Source organism: Hippoglossus stenolepis, chromosome 12 (genome assembly GCF_022539355.2).
Source record: "Hippoglossus stenolepis isolate QCI-W04-F060 chromosome 12, HSTE1.2, whole genome shotgun sequence".
NCBI lineage: Eukaryota > Metazoa > Chordata > Actinopteri > Pleuronectiformes > Pleuronectidae > Hippoglossus > Hippoglossus stenolepis.
Window position 1 is genome coordinate 303233 of NC_061494.1, and position 21504 is coordinate 324736.

The window sequence follows — 21504 nt, forward strand, 5'->3', positions numbered from 1 at the left end:
ACAGCGTAAGATCGTTTGCTACTGAGAGACACAGTGATTGTATAGTGGTACAATTCTTTTGAAAGATACAGGTCTAAATAAAATATAAAAAGGCAGCAAAATTAAACTTCTTAAAAGGTTTTGCAATAGTGAGTTAATCAAAATAAATGTAATTATTTATACTGACAGTTTTAAAAAATACCTCATATTACATTAACAGTCATCTGACATTAAATACGAATATTCACACATGCCAAAGCTCCTTTTGCATATACAACACCGAAATAAAGGCAATGCTGCCATCTTGTGGTGACAACTAAATATAACACATCTAAGACACATTAACTTCGGCCAGTTTAACAAGCAAGCAACTTTAACTTTAATAGTTCAATAAAATATTCAACAGCTCAATATAAACATAACTGCAACACATGGGACAAACACACAACCACAGTTGTGTAGAATTAATGGCAAGTTGACCAAAAGTCTGTTCCCGCTCGAACTGCAGAGAGTTCCATATTAGTACACATACAGGTAACGTACACTCCTTTGAGCCGTTAACAGCTAGCGAAAACAAATCTCTTTACAAAGCAAAACAAGTACGATTTCTACAAGCATTTCGCTTCATAAACAATTAAAGTGGTAAATGCTGATAGATTTTACACATCATATGACAAGCAATGGCATATGATGCACCGCATTTAGAATGACATAGACTTCCGCTGTGGATTTTCAAAATAAAACACATACAATAAAACTATGGCAGCAGGGTTAGATACATTCAGAGCCTTATCAAACAGACTCAAGGTTATTGTGCAAATAACTATACAGCAATCTTTTCTTGCACTTTGGGGTTTTGTAATTGATGTAGGTCTTCAGGCTTATGTTGGCTTATTGTATGATGGTGCTCAAAGTATGTTGAAGATAGGGCAGGGCTGAGTTGGCCAATCCTTGTACAGGGAGTGATAGGACATGGTTGTCCATTCTTGGGTCAACTATATACATGTACTTTAGCTATGTAATGCTATGCAGGTTAGGGGTCAACTTACTGGTCTTGCCTGGTTCCTATAACTCTAATCATCTTCCTACTGTTTCTGCTTATGCAGATGATTATGGTGTCTAGTCAGGAGGCTGTTGAATGTTTGCAGGATACCCTCTCCCTGTATTAAAAGGCCATATCAACATAGGTGAATAAGTGTTAAAGGAGACCTATTATGCTTTTTCAGTCTTTCCCTATCCTTTAGTGGGTTGTAAATGTTTTTTGTGAATGTAGACAGTGTGCAAGAGATGAAGACTTAGTGGTTAAGATTTATGTTTAACACTGTTACGCAACAGTGCAGCCCCTATCTGGTCCTGTGTTCATGTCACTTCACAGAGGACTGCTTACGGAACAGGTCACAGGTCGCTGCTGGCTTTGCAAGGCGTATGATCCTGAAAGATGATGCAGTTCCAACTTGGTTTGGCCTCTCTGGACTTATTGGAAATACAGGAGATTCGGGATCACAACCTGTGAGTATGCTTTATTAGGTATGGGTTTGTTATGTTTGAAACTAAGAAGGTGGCTCGAAAAGAGAGCCTGGTTGTTGCTTGCTTGCTAACATCATTGTTAAGTCTGTTTGCTATATTCACTTAGCTGCAGGAGAAATTTACCCTCAAACTGTGAAAATAATGTGGCGATCGATCTCAAACAATTGAGCAATGTTAACATGTGTAGGTAGGTTTGTGATTTATAAACTGCATTGTTACTGCCCTGCTGGTCTTTCTTCAAGTTGCGCCTAGCTAACGTCATTGCTAACTTTAATTAGCTGCAGGACAAATTTATTTCTCAAACTGTGAACCAAAGATCACTCTCATCAAAGGCTGTTTTAGTTAATGAATTAGTTGCAGATCATAAAATTGATTTACTGTCTCTCACTGAGACCTGGCTGCTATCCTGAAGAATATGTCAGCCTAAATTAATCTACTCCCCCAGTCATATAAACACTGACATTCCTCCACTCTGGCCGTGGAGGTGGAGTTGCTGCTATTTTAACTCCAGTTTATCAATTGCTCTAAAACTAAACTACAACTCATTTGAAAGTCTTGTTCATAGTCTGCCACACCTACCCAATAAATCACAACAGCCAATCCTATTTGCTGTATTTTATGGTGCTCCTGGGGCTTATTCTGAATCTCTAAGTTTTTATCAAGCATAGTCTTAACAACTTTAATATTCATGTTGATAATTATAACTATGGCCTTAGTCTTGCATTCATTTCAATATAAGACTCAATTGCTTTCACTCAGTGTGTACATCTAACAGTACTTCCACATAACCCAATTCTATACGACCATAATTTAATAACCTTCGGTTTCTTATTATCAGACTACATGCCATTAAACTCCTTTTCTGTCTACCTAATAGTGCTATAGCTAAATTTAAGGAAATAATTCCGATTACATTTAACCCAGTATCATCCCTTAAACTCAGAAAAATCTGAGGTTCTAATACTTGGCCCTAAACACATTAGAGATACATTATCTAATGATATAGCTGCGCTAGACGACATTGCCCTTGCTTCCAATGAAACAGTCAGGAACTTGGGAGTGATCTTCGATCCTGATTTGTCCTTTAATTCTCACTTAAAACAAATTTCTAGGACCGCCTTCTTCCACTTGCGTAATATCTAAAAAATCAGACATGTCCTTTCTCAAAAAGATGCAGAAAAACTAGTCCACGCCTTTGTTACATCGAGACTTGATTATTGTAATTCCTTATTATCAGGCTCCAGCAGTAAGTCGTTAAAGACTCTGCAGCTTGTCCAAAATGCTGCAGCACGTGTCCTGACAAGAACCAGGAAAAGAGAGCACATTTCTCCAGTATTAGCTTCGCTACACTGGCTTCCGGTTAAATCTAGAATATAATTTAAAATTCTCCTCCTCACCTTCAAGGCCCTTAATAATATGGCACCATTATACCTTAAAGAGCTGATAGTACCTTATCAACCCACTAGAGCACTGCGCTCCCAGAATTCAGGCTTACTTGTTGTCCCTAAGTCTCTAAAAGTAGAGTAGGAGCCAGAGCTTTCAGCATCAAGCTCCTCTCCTGTGGAATCATCTCCCACTTTCAGTTCGGGAGGCAGACACCATCTGTACGTTTAAGAGTAGCCTTAAAACCTTCCTTTACGATAAAGCTTATAGTTAGAGCTGGTACAGGCTTGTCCTAGACCTGCTCTTAGTTATGCTGCTATAGGTCTAGAATGTCGGGGGACACATGACACACGGAGCTTCTCCTTCCTCTTCTCAATCCTTATCACGTCAAAGAAATGATTATCTCATCAATACATGTTACTGACGACTTCTTCCCCGGAGTCCCTTTGCCTTATTGTCCGCAGATCCAGGACCGCGGCTGCGGCCACATCATGGATTATGATGGTGGATCGCGTATCAGAGATCGTGATCATAATGGTGGATCCAGAATGGCGGATCCTGTATCGTGTTGGCATCTGATAATGGTGTTGGACCACGACCGAGGTGGCAGCTGATGGTGGACCCTGATGGCGGCAGTGGACAATGACTGTGGACTATAGTGGCATCCGATCTTGATGGTGGATCATGATCATGGTGGCTGCTGACCATGGACTATGATTGCAGCAGGACTGCTCGGCCATTACTGACAATAATCCATCAATTCATTGACCTTCAGTTATGCTTCAAAATGTTTATTCTAATCAATGCTGCAAATACCCTTATCTTGCTGATGTTCTCCTTTACACTTGACATTTATTGTACTTCTGTCCGTCCTGGGAGAGGGATCCCTCACATGTGGCTCTCTGAGGTTTCTACGTTCTTTTTACCCTGTTAAAAGGGTTTTTTAGTAGTTTTTCCTTACTCCTGTTGAGGTTTAAGGGCAGAGGATGTCACACCCTGTTAAAGCCCTATGAGACAAATTGTGATATGGGCTATACAAATAAAATTTGATTGATTTGATTGATTGATTGATTAATATAACTGACGAATTTGTAAAAAACCCTCGTTCCACTGATATTGACCATCTTGTCGATAGCACTGCAAACTCATTACGATTAACATTAGACTCCTTCAGTTTACGTTTTAGCCAACTACAGACCAATATCCAACCTCCCCTTCCTGTCTAAAATCCCCAATTTTATTCACACTATATATGCTTCCACTAGGAAACATTACTGGGACACATTCGGTAAATTTCCACTGCTATGCGGATGACACCCAGTTATACTTGTCAATAAAACCAGAACAGTGTAATCAATTAACTAAACTTCAAGCATGTTTGAAGGACATGGAAACCAGGATGACCTGCAATTTTCTCCTATTAAACTCAGATAAAACAGTGGTTCTATCTAATGATATAACTACTCTAGATCAGACTTTCTCAACCATTTGTGGGCCGTGAGCGCCCTCTACTGGGCTGTGAAATGTTTTCAATTTGATACCAGTGGGCCGCAACGGCCGCATACATCATCAGTTTGAGACACCCAGTGACAGGTGAGCTACATTATATTCGATGGCTTTTTTCTGTAAAACAGGGAGTGGCTTTGTTGTAGATATTTAATACAATTAAGATATAACAAAGACTAGAATCAATTAGCCAAAAACAATAAGGGATATATATGTTAATGGCCCTGGACCACTACATGTATAAAAAGGGGGGCCTTGAGGTAAAAAAGGTTGAAAACCCCTGCTCTATATGACATTGCCATTGCTTCCTGTGAAACAGTCAGGAATTTGTGAGTTACCTGTTTGCCCTTTGATTTCTCACTCAGTCAGGAACACTTCGTCATGATTTAACCATTTATTGCACAAATGGGAATACATGTATTCCGGATGTTCCCTGGATTAGCCACGCAGCATGCTAAGCTAAGAAAGGGGACACATGCAAAAACCCCCCAACCAAGTTTAGACTCAGTGCTAAAAGGTGGAGGCTGTGGTGGTGGAGGCAAGTTGCCAGCAGCAGAGCATGAGTGCAGTGTAGCTGAGCAGGGATCAGTGAGGAGGAGGTTGTACTGATAAGTATCAATAAATAAATACTACAGGGGTGTCATCTTCCCCACCCTCAACCAATCTGCTCAAAGAGTTAATAATCATTAGATACACTTCCAAGCAATAGACACACCAACATGGGTGGAAACAGTACTGAACTGCGTGCAGTGTAATGAAGCATGCATAAGAAACGTTTAAAGAAAATCACATCTATACACAGCAGTAATTTATAGCATTAAAATGGCAAAATATGACTAAAAAACTAACTTGACTATTTAAGGCTATGTTTTATCTCTATTTCGACCAATGTTCATTGTGTCAGAATTTATATCATTAAAAAACTCTCAAGAGATCATGTACGTTAAGTGGAAACACGAGAAAACCCTGCCTCAATAAACTGCCACTGCATGAAATTTAAAGTTGTATTTACTTGTTACTGTAATACAGTTTCAAGGTTTAGTTGGGACAATTGGATTAAATATTTAATAAATCTATGAATGTGACCTGTAGTGTAAAGTGCTTGGAGTGGTTGTTCAGACTAGAACGCTGCTGTATAAATGCAGTCCAGTTTGTGTCCTCTCCTCTGCTTCTTTGTAAATTCACTTAAAACTAATTGCTTCCAGCAGGCTTTTCTCTCGGTCCATCACGCTGCTCTCTGTCATGTGATGACACTGTGTGGGCTTGTTATCAGGAGCCTGTAGACTGCTGGCCTACACACTGCTCATGGGCACTTTGACCTGTCTGACAACGCCTGCTGCTGCAGCAATGAGATTCTCTGCAGTGTAGAGAGAGAGAAATCTGCTGTTTGGGACTACCTGACAGATTTCTTAAATGGCTGAGGAGGTTTTAATTCCATCAGCGAGAAAATTCACTGCGGTAAGTTGAGACTGAATGAATCCAGTCAGATACAATGCCAGGGTCATCATCTTCATTCACTATTGTATTTAATACTTTCAAACTTGTAGCCCTGAACTTGGGAGAAAGTATCATTAGCTGCATCTAACAACACCTTATGAGGTATTTGAAGTAGATCGCCAAGCTTAAAATTCATAAAATCTACTTTGATAAAGATCTACACTGTAAAACTGTTAAATTTGACTGATAATGCACATTTTCCTCACTGTTTCTTGATGTTGGCTGAACTTACTGGTGTTTGGAGTCGAATCATGGGAATTGAATACAGTAGACATGAAATTTAATAATTTAAAGAAATTCTAATTGTGATATGATATATTTTATGCTTAATAACCAAATATACTACTTCATAATCAGAAATGGATGTCAGTGTCTGTACAAGGGTTCCGATTGATTGGCTACGTGAGTTCGAAATCATTTTTGCAAAGTGTGTTACACTGTTATGGGTGTTACAACCAACACACTTGTTTAGTCACATCTAAACGAGATGTGACTACATCAACCACTCTGCTGGACGCTATATATAGGCAGAAGTATATTTCTGCAAAGTTTCAGAGGGGCATGCAATAGTTTTGAGTTCTTGAGTTGTGTATGTTGACCCTATTGAGGTCTCCCTTACAATCCTCTCAGGTACTTGCTTGTTTGTTTCCATGGTTTCAAATGCTATCAATGGGAATGCGGGGATCAGGAGGCTTGGCAAGACGCTGCACTTGTATATCTAGGGTTCCTATGCTATTGGTAGGCCACCCTTGTCCACCCTCGGTGTCCAATCTCTATCTAGGACCAGGCATAGGAACGTGTCATCCACTAATCTGGTTCGATTCCAGATTCCTGTTGGAGATTGAAACAGGAGGTCAATATCCTCATAAAGTTTTCAACTTTTTAATATCATTTTAATGAAGGAAACATTCCTGACATACAGGGAAGTAAATATCAGCACACAAAGGAGATATTTCCTTATTTAGGAAAATTGAACAACTCTTTTTTCCTAAATGTTATTTGTGTCACTATAATTTCCTTTTGATTAAGCTTGTTTCGAGAAACATTTACACACTAAATACCTCGTGTGAGCAACCAATCTTCATTATTGTCTCATTAGGTAAAGTTAGAACAAGACATGTGTCTCCCACTCTCTCTTGATAAAAGCTACATTCAGTATTCTGCACTTTTGAACACACTTCTCTCTACCTATGTCTGCAGCACTTGACCAGCTCTCTGTTGGCGGTAGCATTCCTCACCTCCTTTGGGAGCTCCATGCTTTATGGCTACAATCTGGCTGTGGTTAACTCCCCTGCTGTGGTAAGACATGCATGCAAGCACACACACACACACACACACACACACACACACACACACACACACACACACACACACACACACACACACACACACACACACACACACACACACACACACATGCATTTCTGTATTTGCAGAGCGTTTCTGTAATGTGTTGTGTTGTGAAATTGATGAAGATGTTTTCTTACTTTGCTTGTGTTTTGTCCACTTGCATGTGTTTTCTTCAGTTGCAGTGCGTTAAGCTCTCAGGGCCACCGTACAAAAGCTTTCTTCTATCTCCCATTTCAATTGAGTAGATAATAAGATCTGTCTTTTATTGTTCCAAAGAGAGCAGGTATCAGTATGGCAGCTTAGTCAAGTCAAGTACAGTAAAGTGTAATGGTCTATTGGGCTGGACTTGGGCTACAAATAGGCCCTGGCATTTGTAGCGTAGATGCACCACCCTAATTGATACCCATCACTACACCCCCTTTATTGTCTATTTCAATATGCACACCAACTAAACTTTTACACAAAACAACTACAAAGCAGAGAAGTAACTGCTGTGGACAATAGCACCAGTGCTGTAAGACCAGTGTACCTACTTGCTCTTGAATGGCTCCCTGGTGATTATAAATGGCCATGGAGTAAAAAAATCTTCATACTCAATTTGTCGATGATGCTAAAGCTTTAGCAGACCCTGCAGCAATGATATCAGCTATTTTAGCACATTTGGCAGATTTAGGAACAGCACTGTTTTTAAACAAAACATATTTGTTTTTATGATACTTATGATGATGATGAGGGAGATGTTGGATGATGTGGCCCATGTAGTCATCAATAGTTTTTCAAAGCTACAAACCAGAAAATTCAGCATGGGTTTTCCACCCTCATACAGCACCAAGAACAAAAATGCAGACAGTAAGCAGATTTATACATTCACTTTAACTTTAATATGTGGATGTTCATTCCCAGATAATGGGCTTCCCTCACTGTAGCTGAAACTTGAAAAGATTCTTGATAGTTATGGAAATGCTTCGTAGTTTTATTGGAAAACCTGAGTAGTTTTAATTATTTATAGATTCATACATCTTTTCCTGACCAGCTGTTTGTCCACTAACCACAAGGTTGGTGGTTCAATCCCAGTCTGCCCCATTCCACATGCCTAAGTGTCTTAGGCATATGGCGTACTGCATATGCACTGCATGTATGTCTGCAAATTGATCAATGGCAAAACTGTACTGTGAAGAGCTTTCAGTGAAATTAAGACAATTGACCATTTTCCTTGAAAACACTGTTACGTCCATGAGCTTCAGAGAACACAGCTTTCTTTCTTTCTTTCTTTCTTTCTTTCTTTCTTTCTTTCTTTCTTTCTTTCTTTCAACTGTGTCACTCAGGTCCTAGGGCTGGGAAGTCTGCAATTTGATTGAAATTAAGGGGACCTTTGGTGGAGATATGTCATCCACATCTAGTTCATTCATACGTCTTATTTTTTCTGTATTTCTGCCACTTTCTTTAATATATTCCTCTTCTGACCATCTTATTTCTACTCTCCCTCAAACCCTCAGTACATAAAGGATTTCTACAACAAAACAGTGCTGAGTCGTAATGGAACAGGACTCAGTGGCGAGACCCTGACCCTCATGTACTCTCTCACTGTGTCTGTCTTCGCCATTGGAGGTCTGCTGGGCTCCCTCATTGTGGGCATGTTGGTCACTCGCTTTGGCAGGTAAGATAAGTTTACACAGATTGTTCAGGAGAGGATTCTGTATTGTAAACTATTTCTGCAACAGTAAATTGTGGTTTCTTGCCACCATTACACAGCCAAACACACGGGTGAGAAGAAATACTGGGCTCTACTAAAATTTGTACAGATTGATTATGATACTGGCAAGAGCACTGATAGTTATAACAAAGATGGTGGTCAGAACTATCTCAGTTTATGGAGAATGTTGACCACAGGTGGTTGAAAAGCCTTTGAAATTATACATAAAATTGAAAATGTTGTTGATTTGATCATTTTTATTTAACCCTAAGTCTCTGGCCCTTACACAATATATTGTTTTGCTGAGTTATTTTAGAGAAGGCAGACTAATAGGGCTTTCTTTATCAATATGTATTGATCATCATTATTGCATATACTTTAATGAGTTTTGTACATGATCGTAAACATGCAGTGAATTATTTAAACTGAGAATGAATTAGAAAATTAAGAATGAATCAATTAAAGCTCTTTCCCAGCTTCATATTTACTTAAACAGTATACTATCCTCAATATGATTAATGTTGAAGATGATGATGAATTGTATCATTCAGACTCAGGGCCCAGATATAATACAACACAACATAGATGAAAGTACAAAACAAAAATCATTATAAGCAACTTCAAGTTTCCCTTAGCTTGCTTTTTTTATAGTTATAATGTTAAAATTATGTTATAATATATGTTATATAGTTATCCAGGCTACCAGCTCTTTCCATTACAAGTGACACAAATAGAACAGCGAGCATCGATTATGATGCATAGGCTGCTTTCAGACATGCACTGGACTGCGCAGATCCTCTGTATTTTCTCTGAAGGAGGTAAACGGTCTGTGTTTACATAGAGCTTTTCTAGTCCTTATGACCACTCAAAGCGCTTTACCGTACAGTTTCATACAGTACATTCATATAGTGCATCTATGTGCAGCACTTCCTCTATGATAAGGGGCAATTTAGGGTTCAGTATCTTGCCTAAGGACGCTTTGGCATGCGGAAAAGGGAAGACTGGGATCGAACGGCGAACCTTCCTGTTAGAGGACGACGAAACTAACCCCTGAGCCTGGTGTGTTTATCAATTTATAAAACTTTGTATTGCACAGAACAGCTACAGCACTTGGTATCTTTCTTCTGACTATACCCATACTTTGGTCTGAGGTCAGTTGTGGACTCCCTAGTCCAATGAAATTTATCATTGAGACAGTTTAGTTTTTTTAAGTCTTTTTTTGCTAAAATGTATCTTACAGTGTCAGTCTGTTGACAATTTCACGTCCAGGTTTTCCTTTAAGGTACACAGATAAAGTTTTCAGTGTCTAATGCTGGGGAGAAGTTGGTGTCAAAAACACTTACCAGCTTACTTTAGACCAGTGGTCGCCAACCCGTCAAACGCGATCTACCGGTCGATCTCGCAGTCTTCACTGTCGATCCCCGAACTCTCTGGACTCACTGGCTGCGTGTCTGCTGCTGGCGGCGGAGCTGCTAGTTTATCGACTGCATTGCCTTCAAAACAAGTCGGTTTATGTATTAAAGTAAATACTAGTATACTAAGGAAAGAAGACGCACATCTTCCGGTCTGTCGATAACAATCAAAGCCCCGTTAGTGGTTGCAACTCTTCCGTAGGCGTTTAAAAAATAAAAGCACCCCAGCGTTTCTGTTGACGGAATCCATTCTTTTGTTTAACTAGGAGATTTTATTGTGAAATATTTGCAGGAGCGGAAGACGCACGGCTTCAAACTGTATAGCATTTGTATTTATTTGAGTACAAGAGACTACTTTCACAAAGGAAATAGTCACATTTATGGCCATATTCAAGTCAAAGGCCATGTAAAAAAACATTGTGCTGCAGTGTTGAACTGAAGCTAAATATTGTGCACTGAACAGATGCTGTAAATATGAATTGATATTAATGTGAATATTGTTCATTGAATAGATAAAGTTACATAACTGCCTTTCTCTGTGTATATTTATGCTGGTACATTCAGCCTTTAACAGAAAATGCAACAAAAAAAAATACGACCCTCCTAAGTGGGTTTCTTGGAAGATAACAGGGTGGTAGATCTCAGTTTACGTTTGGATTTAAAAAGTGATCTTGGGCTCGAAAAGGTTGGAGACCACTGCTTTGGACTATTTTGGTGTTTCCCGCAGCTCCAGTCCCAACAATTGATAAATTCCTGTTCTGGGATGCGTGACTTTTTCCGCATGGCTGCATTCCCCGGTACTTGCACAAAACGGTGGCCCCTTTTCAAAACTTGACTCCACTGGGATTCCTCACCATTGCAGGAGACGTCCATGGCCAGATCTCCTGGGCAAAAAGCTCCCAGTGCTGCACTATCCATGGTGCGCAAGTGGGCAGTAGCATTCGTTGCTTCCACACCCGTTTATCTGACCATCTTCGATGCAGCAACCGGATCAAAGCCCAAAGAAGAGGGCTCCAGCACAGACACATGCTGATTGATCTCCGTGGTGATAAGATGAAGATCATAGCTTACATCAGCCTAGAGCTGCTGTGTGTACTGTGTTCTAGTTGGTCCATTCTCCCTAGCAGGCTTGATACGTCCACGTTATTAAAGGTTACCAATGGCAGTTTATCAAAGTATTGAGAGACAAATCTCAGAATGATCTCCTCACACTCAATCAATACTTTTTATAATGTTAGTGTCTTTTTGAGGCCTTTTATGTGAAACGCACCGCTTTCTTGTGGGGCACTGTTAAAACTAAACTCACTTGGAAGACTAGATCCACTAAAAGTCTAAAGTATTTGCAGCCAACATAAAGAAACAATTGCTCCATCAAAGACTTTTAAGGAGCATAAATTGGGTAATGTCACTGCTTCTTAGATATTCATTACAACCTTCAGTGGCTGTGAGACATAAACAAAGATGTGCATTTGTATTTTGCATGTGTCTGACTGTTCAGAACTGCAAGTTTATTCACCCAAATTCCTCCAGGATATACTGAGTGGTGTTTCAGTTTGACCCACGTTTTTGTAGCTCCTCCCACATCCAATAGAGGGCTGGACCACAATTCCTCCTCTTCCTCCAAACTTTTCATCCTGACTGAGTGTTTGTAGGTGTTTCCCATGTGTTTTTTGAGTAACCTTCAATGTAAGTAACATTTATTTCACTTTATTTGCATTATGTTGTGTTTTTGAATGAAGGTTAATGGATAATGTTTGATAAATTTAATCTGATTTGTTAAATATGTTTAAGCCTATGTCTGGCTAATTATTATTTGATATTTATTGTACTTTAATGTGGACATATCAAACACAATTTAAAGGCTTGATTTATGATTTGATGACTTGTTTGCAAGATGTAATAATTAGTTTTTCTCTTTGTTTAGAACCACGGCAATCATCCAATCAATCAATGGACAGCTGATTGCCAACAGTTGTCTCCTGTAGGGCTGGGTTTAAAAAAAAGATTTTCTGATTAAACTCGATCTTCATTTAAATGATCCGATATCGATTCATTAAAATGAGGAATCGATCTTTCAAGATATGCCTTTTCCCATGAGGGACCCATTTTACATAACATTTCAGTGAGTTAGCTAGTCTCTTCTCTCATCTCATATCCCCCCGGACCCCACCCACACCCTATGAGTGTCACACATAGTTAAGCAGAGATGAGAGATGCAGAGTCCGTTAACCTGAAAGTGCCAGTGTGTCCAATTTGTTGAAGAACAGTGGCAACAATAAGTAATAATATTGGGTTTCAGAATGATTAGCGCCGCTGCTTCATCAGGAGGGCAGAAGCAGCAGTTGGTTTGTACCATGCTGGAGTTTCCTGTGTCTTCCCTCTACACTCTTGCTGACATGCACTCACTTTAACTAATAAACACCAACACTCATCACTATGGAATGCCATTTGAGTCAAAATTAAATAAATAGATAAATAAATAAATAAATATGCCTATGAAATAAACACTGAAATAAAATGTATGGCAATAAATATAGCATTATATAAATATATAACTGAATCCATTTACTTAAGTAAATAAATGCAATTACTTATTTCAAAATTATGTTTTTCAAAAGACATTTATTTATTTCACGGTACTTTTATTTCATAATGCCACATTTATTTATTTCATGGGACTTTTATTACATAGACAAGTGTCCTTCGACAGGGAGACCATCAACAGGTCATCAGCATACAGCAGGAGTGTGCATGCACCAGGCTGGCACTGGTCATCAGGTCATGTTTTACCACTGCTGCGTATGCCACCAGACCTTCCCTGAAGGCTGTGTGTCTGGGTGGAATTAAAGGGATAGTTCACCCAGAAATATATAAATTTGCTCATTATCTATTCACCACTATGCCGATCAAAACAATTGAAGTAACCAAATCTAGTGATCAAATCTTCAGATGTAATAAAAGGACATCATATTTGACTTGAAACAGCCAGTCATTTACACCGTGTTTTAAGCCTACAAGTCCCCCAAAAGTGGCTAAGCTAGCGGACATTAGCACGTTTGACGGTCCCTTAACGCACCTTGTTGGAAGATGTCAGCGTACAATTAGGCTTAAAACACTGTGTAAATGACATCATTTCAAGTCGAATATAAATGTCAGGCCTTGCGGACACTTGGATGACACCACACGAGCAGTATGGAGGCCTGAAGATTTGGTCACTAGTTACTTCAATTGTATTGTTTTCTGCTCTAACATTGTTTACCCCTTAGACTCCTAGTTGAACAAGTGTTTTGTGCATGATGAATTTGTGGACTTAACACGTTCATTTTTTTAACGCATTAACGCATGCGCAGAATGACCCGCTCCATGTACCCATACCTGCCCCCACTCACTCGCTCAGAGCGACACACGCAGTGAGATCAGAGCTCGTTCATGTGAAGCAGCCGGTCAGTGACTTTGTGGAAGAACAGTGAAACACAGAGTTTCTCTGGTCACAGCTGCTCAGTGATCAGCTGCGTCATGATCAGAGCAGAAGCTGCAGTTGGTTTGTACCAAGCTGGAGTTTCTGTGTCCTCCTCCACTCTCCTCTCACTTGAACTAATAAACACTCATCACTAGTTATCAGGACCTGATCAGTACATGAAGTAACTTAGTGTTTGTTTGATTCACTCCAGACTTTATGAGGCTGCATTTAAACATCATGAAAATGACTCGTCAACATGCTGTGTTCAGTACAACACGAGACGTGACGCTCACAGTCAGGAATGAGCGGAGCAAAACGCACACTTGATCAGACACCATCGATTCATAACCAAACACATGATAGTACGTTTGTCATCTAAATCATCCCAATCAAAAATGAACTATGAACGTGAACTGGTTCATTTTCATCTGCATGAAGTGAACTTGGAACTCGTTCTTTTTAAGTGTGAACTGGCTCAACACTGCTTCTACAGATGGGCTCACATTCAGATTTCACATTCACATTTAATTGTGTAAAGGTTTGGTTGTTTGTTTGATTTAAAAACGAAAAGAAAAAAGTTGTATTCAACCATCCTATATTTCCTAAAAAAAAGAGAGCAAAGGCTAAGATGCCCCAATTGTTTAGGATAAAGGTTATCTTTGACTTTGATAAAAAAAATAATAATGGTATGGTATGTTTTAGTTTGATTTTATTTAAGTTTTCAATCTTAATAACTATCATTTGGACTTGTCATCAATAAAAAACAAATGTTAAATGTATATATCCGCCTTCTGTCATTGATCTTTCCGTTCCCACAACAATATACATAGAAAATGGGGATTTTTTTCTACTATATTTTTTTGTATAGGGCTTGTGCTGTTAAGATCAAGATAAAGTTTTCACACTATGAATATACTTAAACTTGGACTTGTGTTTTGTTGATGCTTATGTACTTTTACTAATTTAAAGGATCTAAATATGTAATTCAACACTTCATAGCACATTTCATTCATTTCCTAAAGCATATCACACATTAACTAATGTATTTGAAAGCCTTAATGGATTTTGTTCATTTGGTCAAGAGATCAACTCTGTCTCAAAGAAACAGTGATCACTTCAGCTATCAGTAGTGAATTCTTAAAAAAAACTGCAGGAACGTCAGCACAAACACATGCACATTATACTTTACTTCCTGTTTAGCGCAGTAATCTTGTAAGCATTTGTAAAAAAAAAACATTGCTTATTTTATCATCATGTTTTCTTTTGAAACTTTTGTAAATTAATTCATCAGCATTTATCAGGAACATTTCATCACTGATATTTATGGATATAGGAGCATAAGGCTTCATCTGCTCCAGCTTCTTTAGTCTCTTCTGATTTTGATCAGTCAGAACTTTTTTTCTTTCTGGGGCAAATGACCCCGCAACTGGCCATTCAACATCAGTCCAATCACACATAAGCTTATCACTTATCTGCTTATGACTCCATCTGGCATTCTGGAACTAAACATTGCTTCGGACCGGGCACCTTCTTTTGGACTGATTTAATTTACTTGACACTTTTGCTTTGCTTTGTGATTTGCCTTATTTTATTTTATTTGATTGTTAAATAAATTGTTCACAGTTTAGTTTTAACCTCGGCTGTGGACTGATTATTTCCCTTGTAGGCATATTAATCAATCAATCTGAAAAATAAAAAACATTCACTTATACATTCAATCAACCCTGCTGCAGCATCAGAGCTACCACAGTTACAATTTGCTGTACTCAGTGATGGCAAACTCAAATGAAATAGGCCTCTTCGCACACCTTCAAAAATGTCTTTTCTATGGTTTAAACCTCAGGTGGGTCCCTCATTTTGGGGGCTGTGGGGTTCAATTAACACACCACAACCTTTTTCAAATTTGTCCCGATGGACACAGGCTCCCCGCCAAACTGTCTATTACACCAAGGTCAGATTGTAACCAGGTGGCAGTTATTGCCTGTGTTGGGCGCAACCCCAAGTTGCCCCAGAAATTAACGATGGACATAGGCTCCCCCGCCAAACTACAGATTACACCAAGGTCAGATTGTAACCAGGTGGCAGTTATTGCCTGTGCCGGGCACGACCCGAAGTCGCCCCAGAAACCAACCAACCACTGGTAAACAGAGACTATAATAGAATTTCTTTCCAGAATCAGTGTAGTCAATACTTGTAAATTCAAATGAAATAAAAAAATGGTCAGACAGAATAGGGTTTTGGAGAAATTTTATTACATTTTTAAAGCCTATGCCATATTTCAGAACAAGATCAAGAGTGTGATTGAAACAGTGTGATCGAAGCAAATACAATAGGGTCCTTGCAGGTGTTACTGCTCGGGCCCTAAAATAAATCAGAGCAAAAACGATAGGTTCCTCGCACTGTCAGTGCCCGGGCCCTAAATATTATATTTGGGCAACGATTAATTCTACAAGTTAAATAAACGTACAAAAGCTATGAATCTTTATACCAAACAACTTTAAGTTGTGCCACCAACTGCTCTTGCGCTCCCGGATCCACCACGGCTCCCGGCTCACTCATTAGTGCTCAACCAGACAAGTCCTCTAAGTGCATTCCCTTTCTATTTCTCTTAGCCTTCTTTTTCTCTTTCCTTACTCCCTCTGGCAAACATTACCATATTGTTTACCTTTTTCCCCACTCTCTACCCTTCATGTCTTCTACACAGGAAACCCATGTGCTCATCCATGCACACTTACGTGCTCTCACCTGCACACACATACACATGCACTACAATAACATTACTTAAGGCAAACATTTTAACCCCCCTTCCTTTATTACTTTTGCTGTTTTCTTTGCTCTGTTTTTATCATTGATAATGTATTAAAGTCAAGTTCCCCCTCTTCTTTTTTGCTGTGGCATATGTGTTTTTATATGTGTCAATATGAATAATTAATAAATTAATTGAAAAAATAGATGGCTTCTGTCATTTAAGGTAGTTCTTTCCAAACTGATGAATGTTTAAGTGTTTTTTCTGGTAAGTTTGGTTTTAATTAGTTATTTGATGATATGAAAACACAGTGACATGTCATGATTGACAGCTGAAACTGACTCGCAATTGGTCAGGTGCATGTAATGGGGCAACCTTGCTAGTGTGGCTCCATCCCCGACTGCTTCTGTGCAGACTCTGCCTCCAATTGTGCAAGATGGCAGCGCTCATATCCAGTATATTTTGATTTTAATTCTGGATAGTGGGAAGAAGTGGATACATGTTGTCCATCTTTATATACAGTCTGTAGTTAAGAGAGTTTCCTGATTGCTTAACATTGCACTAATCCTCAAAGTCGGCATTTTGATTTATCTCCACTATTTTTTACTTCAATAGGCATTACAATGTTAATGACAAGCAGGTGATTCATATTCCCATCTACAGGTTGATCACTTTCTTCATCAAGCAGTTTTTATGGCTAATCAGAACTCAAACAGACATACAGCTCTGTCATTTCTTTAATAAAACTCTGGTACATATGCCTTTATGAATAAACATGTACATAATGTCTTCCTACTGTATGTGTGTATGTGTGTGTGTGTGTGTGTGTGTGTGTGTGTGTGTGTGTGTGTGTGTGTGTGTGTGTGTGTGTGTCCGTGCGTGTGTGTGTTTGATTTCAGAAAAGGTACAGTGGTAAACACAACAGTGCTGGTGTTTATTGCTGGCTTACTCATGGGCTTCAGCAGGATTTGTGGTTCGCCAGAGATGGTCATCTTTGGCCGCTTCATCACTGGAATTCACTCGGGTACACAAATATGCAGACACACAAACGTCCATGTACACCATATGGTCAAATATATGCAGTCATGAGTTTAGGATTTTGCAGTTTCAACCTGACAATGGCCATCCCATAAAAATGATTTTACAGGATTGATTTTGGAATAACTTGATTGGCCTGCACAGAACTGCTTAATTTAAAAACTTATTTAAAATATATTTTTTCCCTTAATTTTCTAGGGTGCACTAAAATTAATTTTATTCTTTATGTTCTTCCTTGGATCTCCTTTAATAGTAGCATAACTGTAATCATTTTTCATCTCACTTGGCTTTGAATCAACAATCACATACCGTTATAATCTCCAGGGATCAATCTGCCTTGTTTGGCCCTCCACAAACTGTTGTCCTTGTTGTACATGTTTCACTGTTGGCTCCTGTTAGTCCAGCCAACTATACTTTTTGACAGTATAGTAGAATCCTAAAATTCATTCTGCATTGATTGTATTAAGGAAATTCTGTCATTTGTTATATAGATGTTTGTCTCTGCTTTTACTGCAGGAATCTCTCTAAGTGTCGTACCAATGTATCTGGGTGAGATAGCACCTAAGAACCTGCGAGGCTTCCTGGGTCTTGTGCCGAGTATCTTTATCGGCATGGGAGTCTTTGCTGCCCAAATCCTTGGCCTACACGAGCTTCTAGGAAAGGTAGTCAAAAACTTGTTTTTTAGAGTTCTTTGGTTCCACAATTACATCATAAACCTCAGAGTCAAAATGTCATTTTACAACATTTCATGTGATTTTACTTTACTAGTCAAAGGCTAGACAAGGTATAATGACTGAGGAAGTAAGAATTACATATGCTTAAAGCTCAGAGGCCAAAGATGTCCAGCTGAGGGTGCTGGGTAGATCACCTATTGGACTTGTAAGTTGATTGAACTTGAAATGGATTGTGAAAGAGAAGAATATTGATTATGTGGATAAGAATGATGAATTTATTTTTAGCTCTACTTTTATTGTGGCTATAGCACTGTGATGGTATGCAACATGTGATTAACGTGTGGATCATTGTAACATATAATCGCACAGAGTGAACATGATCATAAAATGCCTGCCCAAAAACCCCGGTCAACACTACGTTTCTTCCAGTTTCTGTCCACAGTATTCCCAAACTGGCAACGTGACATGACAACAAGAGTCCTGTGTCCCCCCCCCCTGTTAGGGTTAACAGAGTAACATCTTTAGCATTTGTGAAAGTCTAACTGTGTTGCAACTGTCACAGGAGGAGCACTGGCCCCTTTTTCTTTCTGTTGTGGTGGTACCCACCTTCATCCAGTTGATGCTGTTGCCATGGTTCCCAGAGAGCCCCAGATACCTGCTGATTGAGAAACACAATGTCCATGCCACCATAACAGGTCAGTGTTGTGGCACACTCATTTAAACATTAGAGCAATAACTGGCCCAATAAAACACATTTCTGTTATCAGTTGTAATACATTTTGTTACAAGTTTTCGTCTGTGACAGCTTTGTGTTGTATGTAGCTTCACATTAATAAAAGAGCGTGTCATCATAGACATGATCAGAGTAATCAAAGCCACCAGTGATGTGGCAGAGGTGAAGCATGTACAGATAATAAGATTAGACCAAGAATTAACCCTTGTGGCGCACACATTAAAGGTGCTGATGACTGTCTGACTGTCCAACATCACCATCCTCAGGCGATCAGCCAGATCTGCTCTGACTTTCCTATTGTTAAGTTACAGATGTGTCCTGAGCTGGTAAAGCTCCAATGACTTATGATAGATGTTCTATTGTGGTATAACCATTTTGCTCTCTATCCCTTGTCTCTCAGCTCTGAACTGGTACAGAGCCAAGTGTAACATCCAGGCTGAGTTTGAAGAGATGCAGGAGGAGCAGCAGTCCCTCTCATCAGTGGAGACACTGTCAGTATGGAAACTGTTGCTAGATGACACAGTCCGTTGGCAAGTGCTCAGTGTGGTGGTCATCAACATCGGCATGCAGTTGTCTGGCATTGATGCTGTAAGGACTTAAACTTTTCCCTATCATTGTAAGACTCAGATCAATTCATACTTATGCATTTAATCAACACCATAGGTACCCCATAGGTACAGTGTAGCAGCATACTCTACCCTATGGTCCATGCTGTAACATAACCTGCATCTAAAAAAAAAAAATTGTTTGACCTTTGAAAATGTTCAGCAATAATAATCCTCTATCTTTGATAAGTGATTCGAAGAGTGAAGACTTGTAACCAGAAAGTATTCACATGATTTATACTGTATGCATCCCCAGAAAGAGCGAGAAAGTGAAAAGTATTTCAAGTATTTCAAAAGTATAAATCAAGCACTTTCTGCTGGCATATAGCTTTACAGCTTAGTTTCTTTCTCTCATCCCGTGACTGTCTCCATGTCTCTGAGTCTGTCTCCTGAGGCAGCTCAGCCTTTTAAACCTGAGGACCAATCAGCTTACAGCTCTCACCTGCGCTGATTGATCCTCTGGTACAGGTGAAGGTGCTCTCCCAGCCACCTCACCTCCACAGTGACATGGTGAAAATAATGCTGAAACGTTAGATGCACTGTAACAGTGAGACAGTGAGATGCAGGATGTATGAATGGTATGAACAGTTAACATGGATGTTTGTCTCTTGCCTTAGGGCATCATCTATGTGGAATGAATAGAAAAAACTATGCTGAGAATATTTATATTGAAAGGATAAATACTGGAAGCTAAGTTGGAAAATATCAAAATGATTACATGTTGTATCATGGATGTTTGTAGCTTTAATATTGCTAGGCAAGAAAGCATTTTCAAGTCAGTCTATTGAGTCTTTTATGGTTGTTCAGCTCTTTAAGTGTTTATATTGCAGGAGGCTATGACAAGAAAAAAACATCTTTGTTGCACAAAAAACTGGTCGATTATCTGTCAAAAAGCCAAACAATTTGGTCTCTAACTGAACAGTCTGAAAAACGTGGCAGAAAAAAACTCATGGGAGAGGAAATGACTCACTACAAACATCCAACTTAACAGAAACTTTGTAAAGCTACCAAGCACTGTTTGGAATTATTTATGCTTGGTGCAGCTGTAAATGTCAGAAGGGTTTGAGCAGCCATTCACACAAGCCGACTCCCCCTGGTTAGGGGGCCGTTTTTTTGTATAGTTTCGCACATCAGATATTTTATAACTACACTGATGCAGATATGTGGGAAAAAAATATGTAGATACAAGTAGTACAAATAGTTTATTTGATACAAAACTATAAAACCTCCAAATGATTTCATGTTACAATTCCATGTTAGCTCATGTCGTGAGACCATCTGTGTGAAAAGTAGAACAGTATCTTTACATTATGAAATTGCACTGTAGGTGCAACATGACAAGGAGAGTCCTTTGTGATAAGGGTAGTGATTGTGATCGGTTATGATTGTCACACCCTCTATACGCCCAATTAAAAGGATTATGTATTCTTTTTTGTTTTATACGAGGAGTACTGTGAAAAGATAATGCTAAAAGTTAATTTGGCAGGCCAGTGATGATCTAGGCAGGAAGCATTTTACTGTGGACTGCACCATACCACTGAGTTGACTGTGGCCCTGTCTAGACCTGGTAGTTACAACTGTTCACAGTCCTGTTCACAGGTGGAATTAGAATGCGTTTCTACTTCCCTCAGTCATTTCTGTTTTCAAAGATGTTGTTTTTAGCCAATGTGACTTCAGAGATGTGCTCATTGACAAAGAGTTTGTATCTTAGTGTTGGTGTGAGGGGGAGAGTGAGATAGCTGAGCTAGGAGGAGCTGAGCAACTCGAGGCACATACTGTAGCTTCACGTTGGAACATGATTTTACAAATTTGAAATAAATAAATTAATCAACGTGTCAGTCAGTGTTAATATTGTAGTGGTGACCAGAAATAATTCAATGTATGAGTATTGAAGACGGTAA

At 39.2% G+C, this 21504-nt stretch overlaps 1 protein-coding gene and 1 long non-coding RNA gene across 4 annotated transcripts in view; one reads left to right on the forward strand and one right to left on the reverse strand.

The window, feature by feature from the left end:
- Positions 1-4774: 4774 nt before the first annotated feature.
- LOC124854588 lies at positions 4775-10518 on the reverse strand. Of its 3 annotated transcripts, XR_007034769.1 has the most exons (4): positions 10279-10518; positions 7380-8024; positions 7081-7186; positions 4775-6723 (listed from the first exon to the last, which is right to left on the reverse strand). It is a non-coding gene; the product is annotated as an uncharacterized LOC124854588 (long non-coding RNA). The 3 variants fall into 3 exon arrangements; XR_007034768.1 differs by having other exon boundaries at positions 7131-7186; positions 7380-10518; XR_007034767.1 differs by having other exon boundaries at positions 7380-10518.
- The window catches only part of slc2a15a (solute carrier family 2 member 15a), a 32868-nt gene continuing 17072 nt past the window's right edge, over positions 5709-21504 (forward strand). The window contains exons 1-7 of the mRNA XM_047342463.1: positions 5709-5853; positions 7093-7191; positions 8739-8899; positions 17453-17577; positions 18108-18253; positions 18828-18960; positions 19399-19586. Of these exons, the coding sequence (XP_047198419.1) occupies positions 5809-5853; positions 7093-7191; positions 8739-8899; positions 17453-17577; positions 18108-18253; positions 18828-18960; positions 19399-19586 (897 nt within the window). The 5' untranslated portion in view covers positions 5709-5808. The remainder of the gene's footprint in view (positions 5854-7092; positions 7192-8738; positions 8900-17452; positions 17578-18107; positions 18254-18827; positions 18961-19398; positions 19587-21504) is intronic.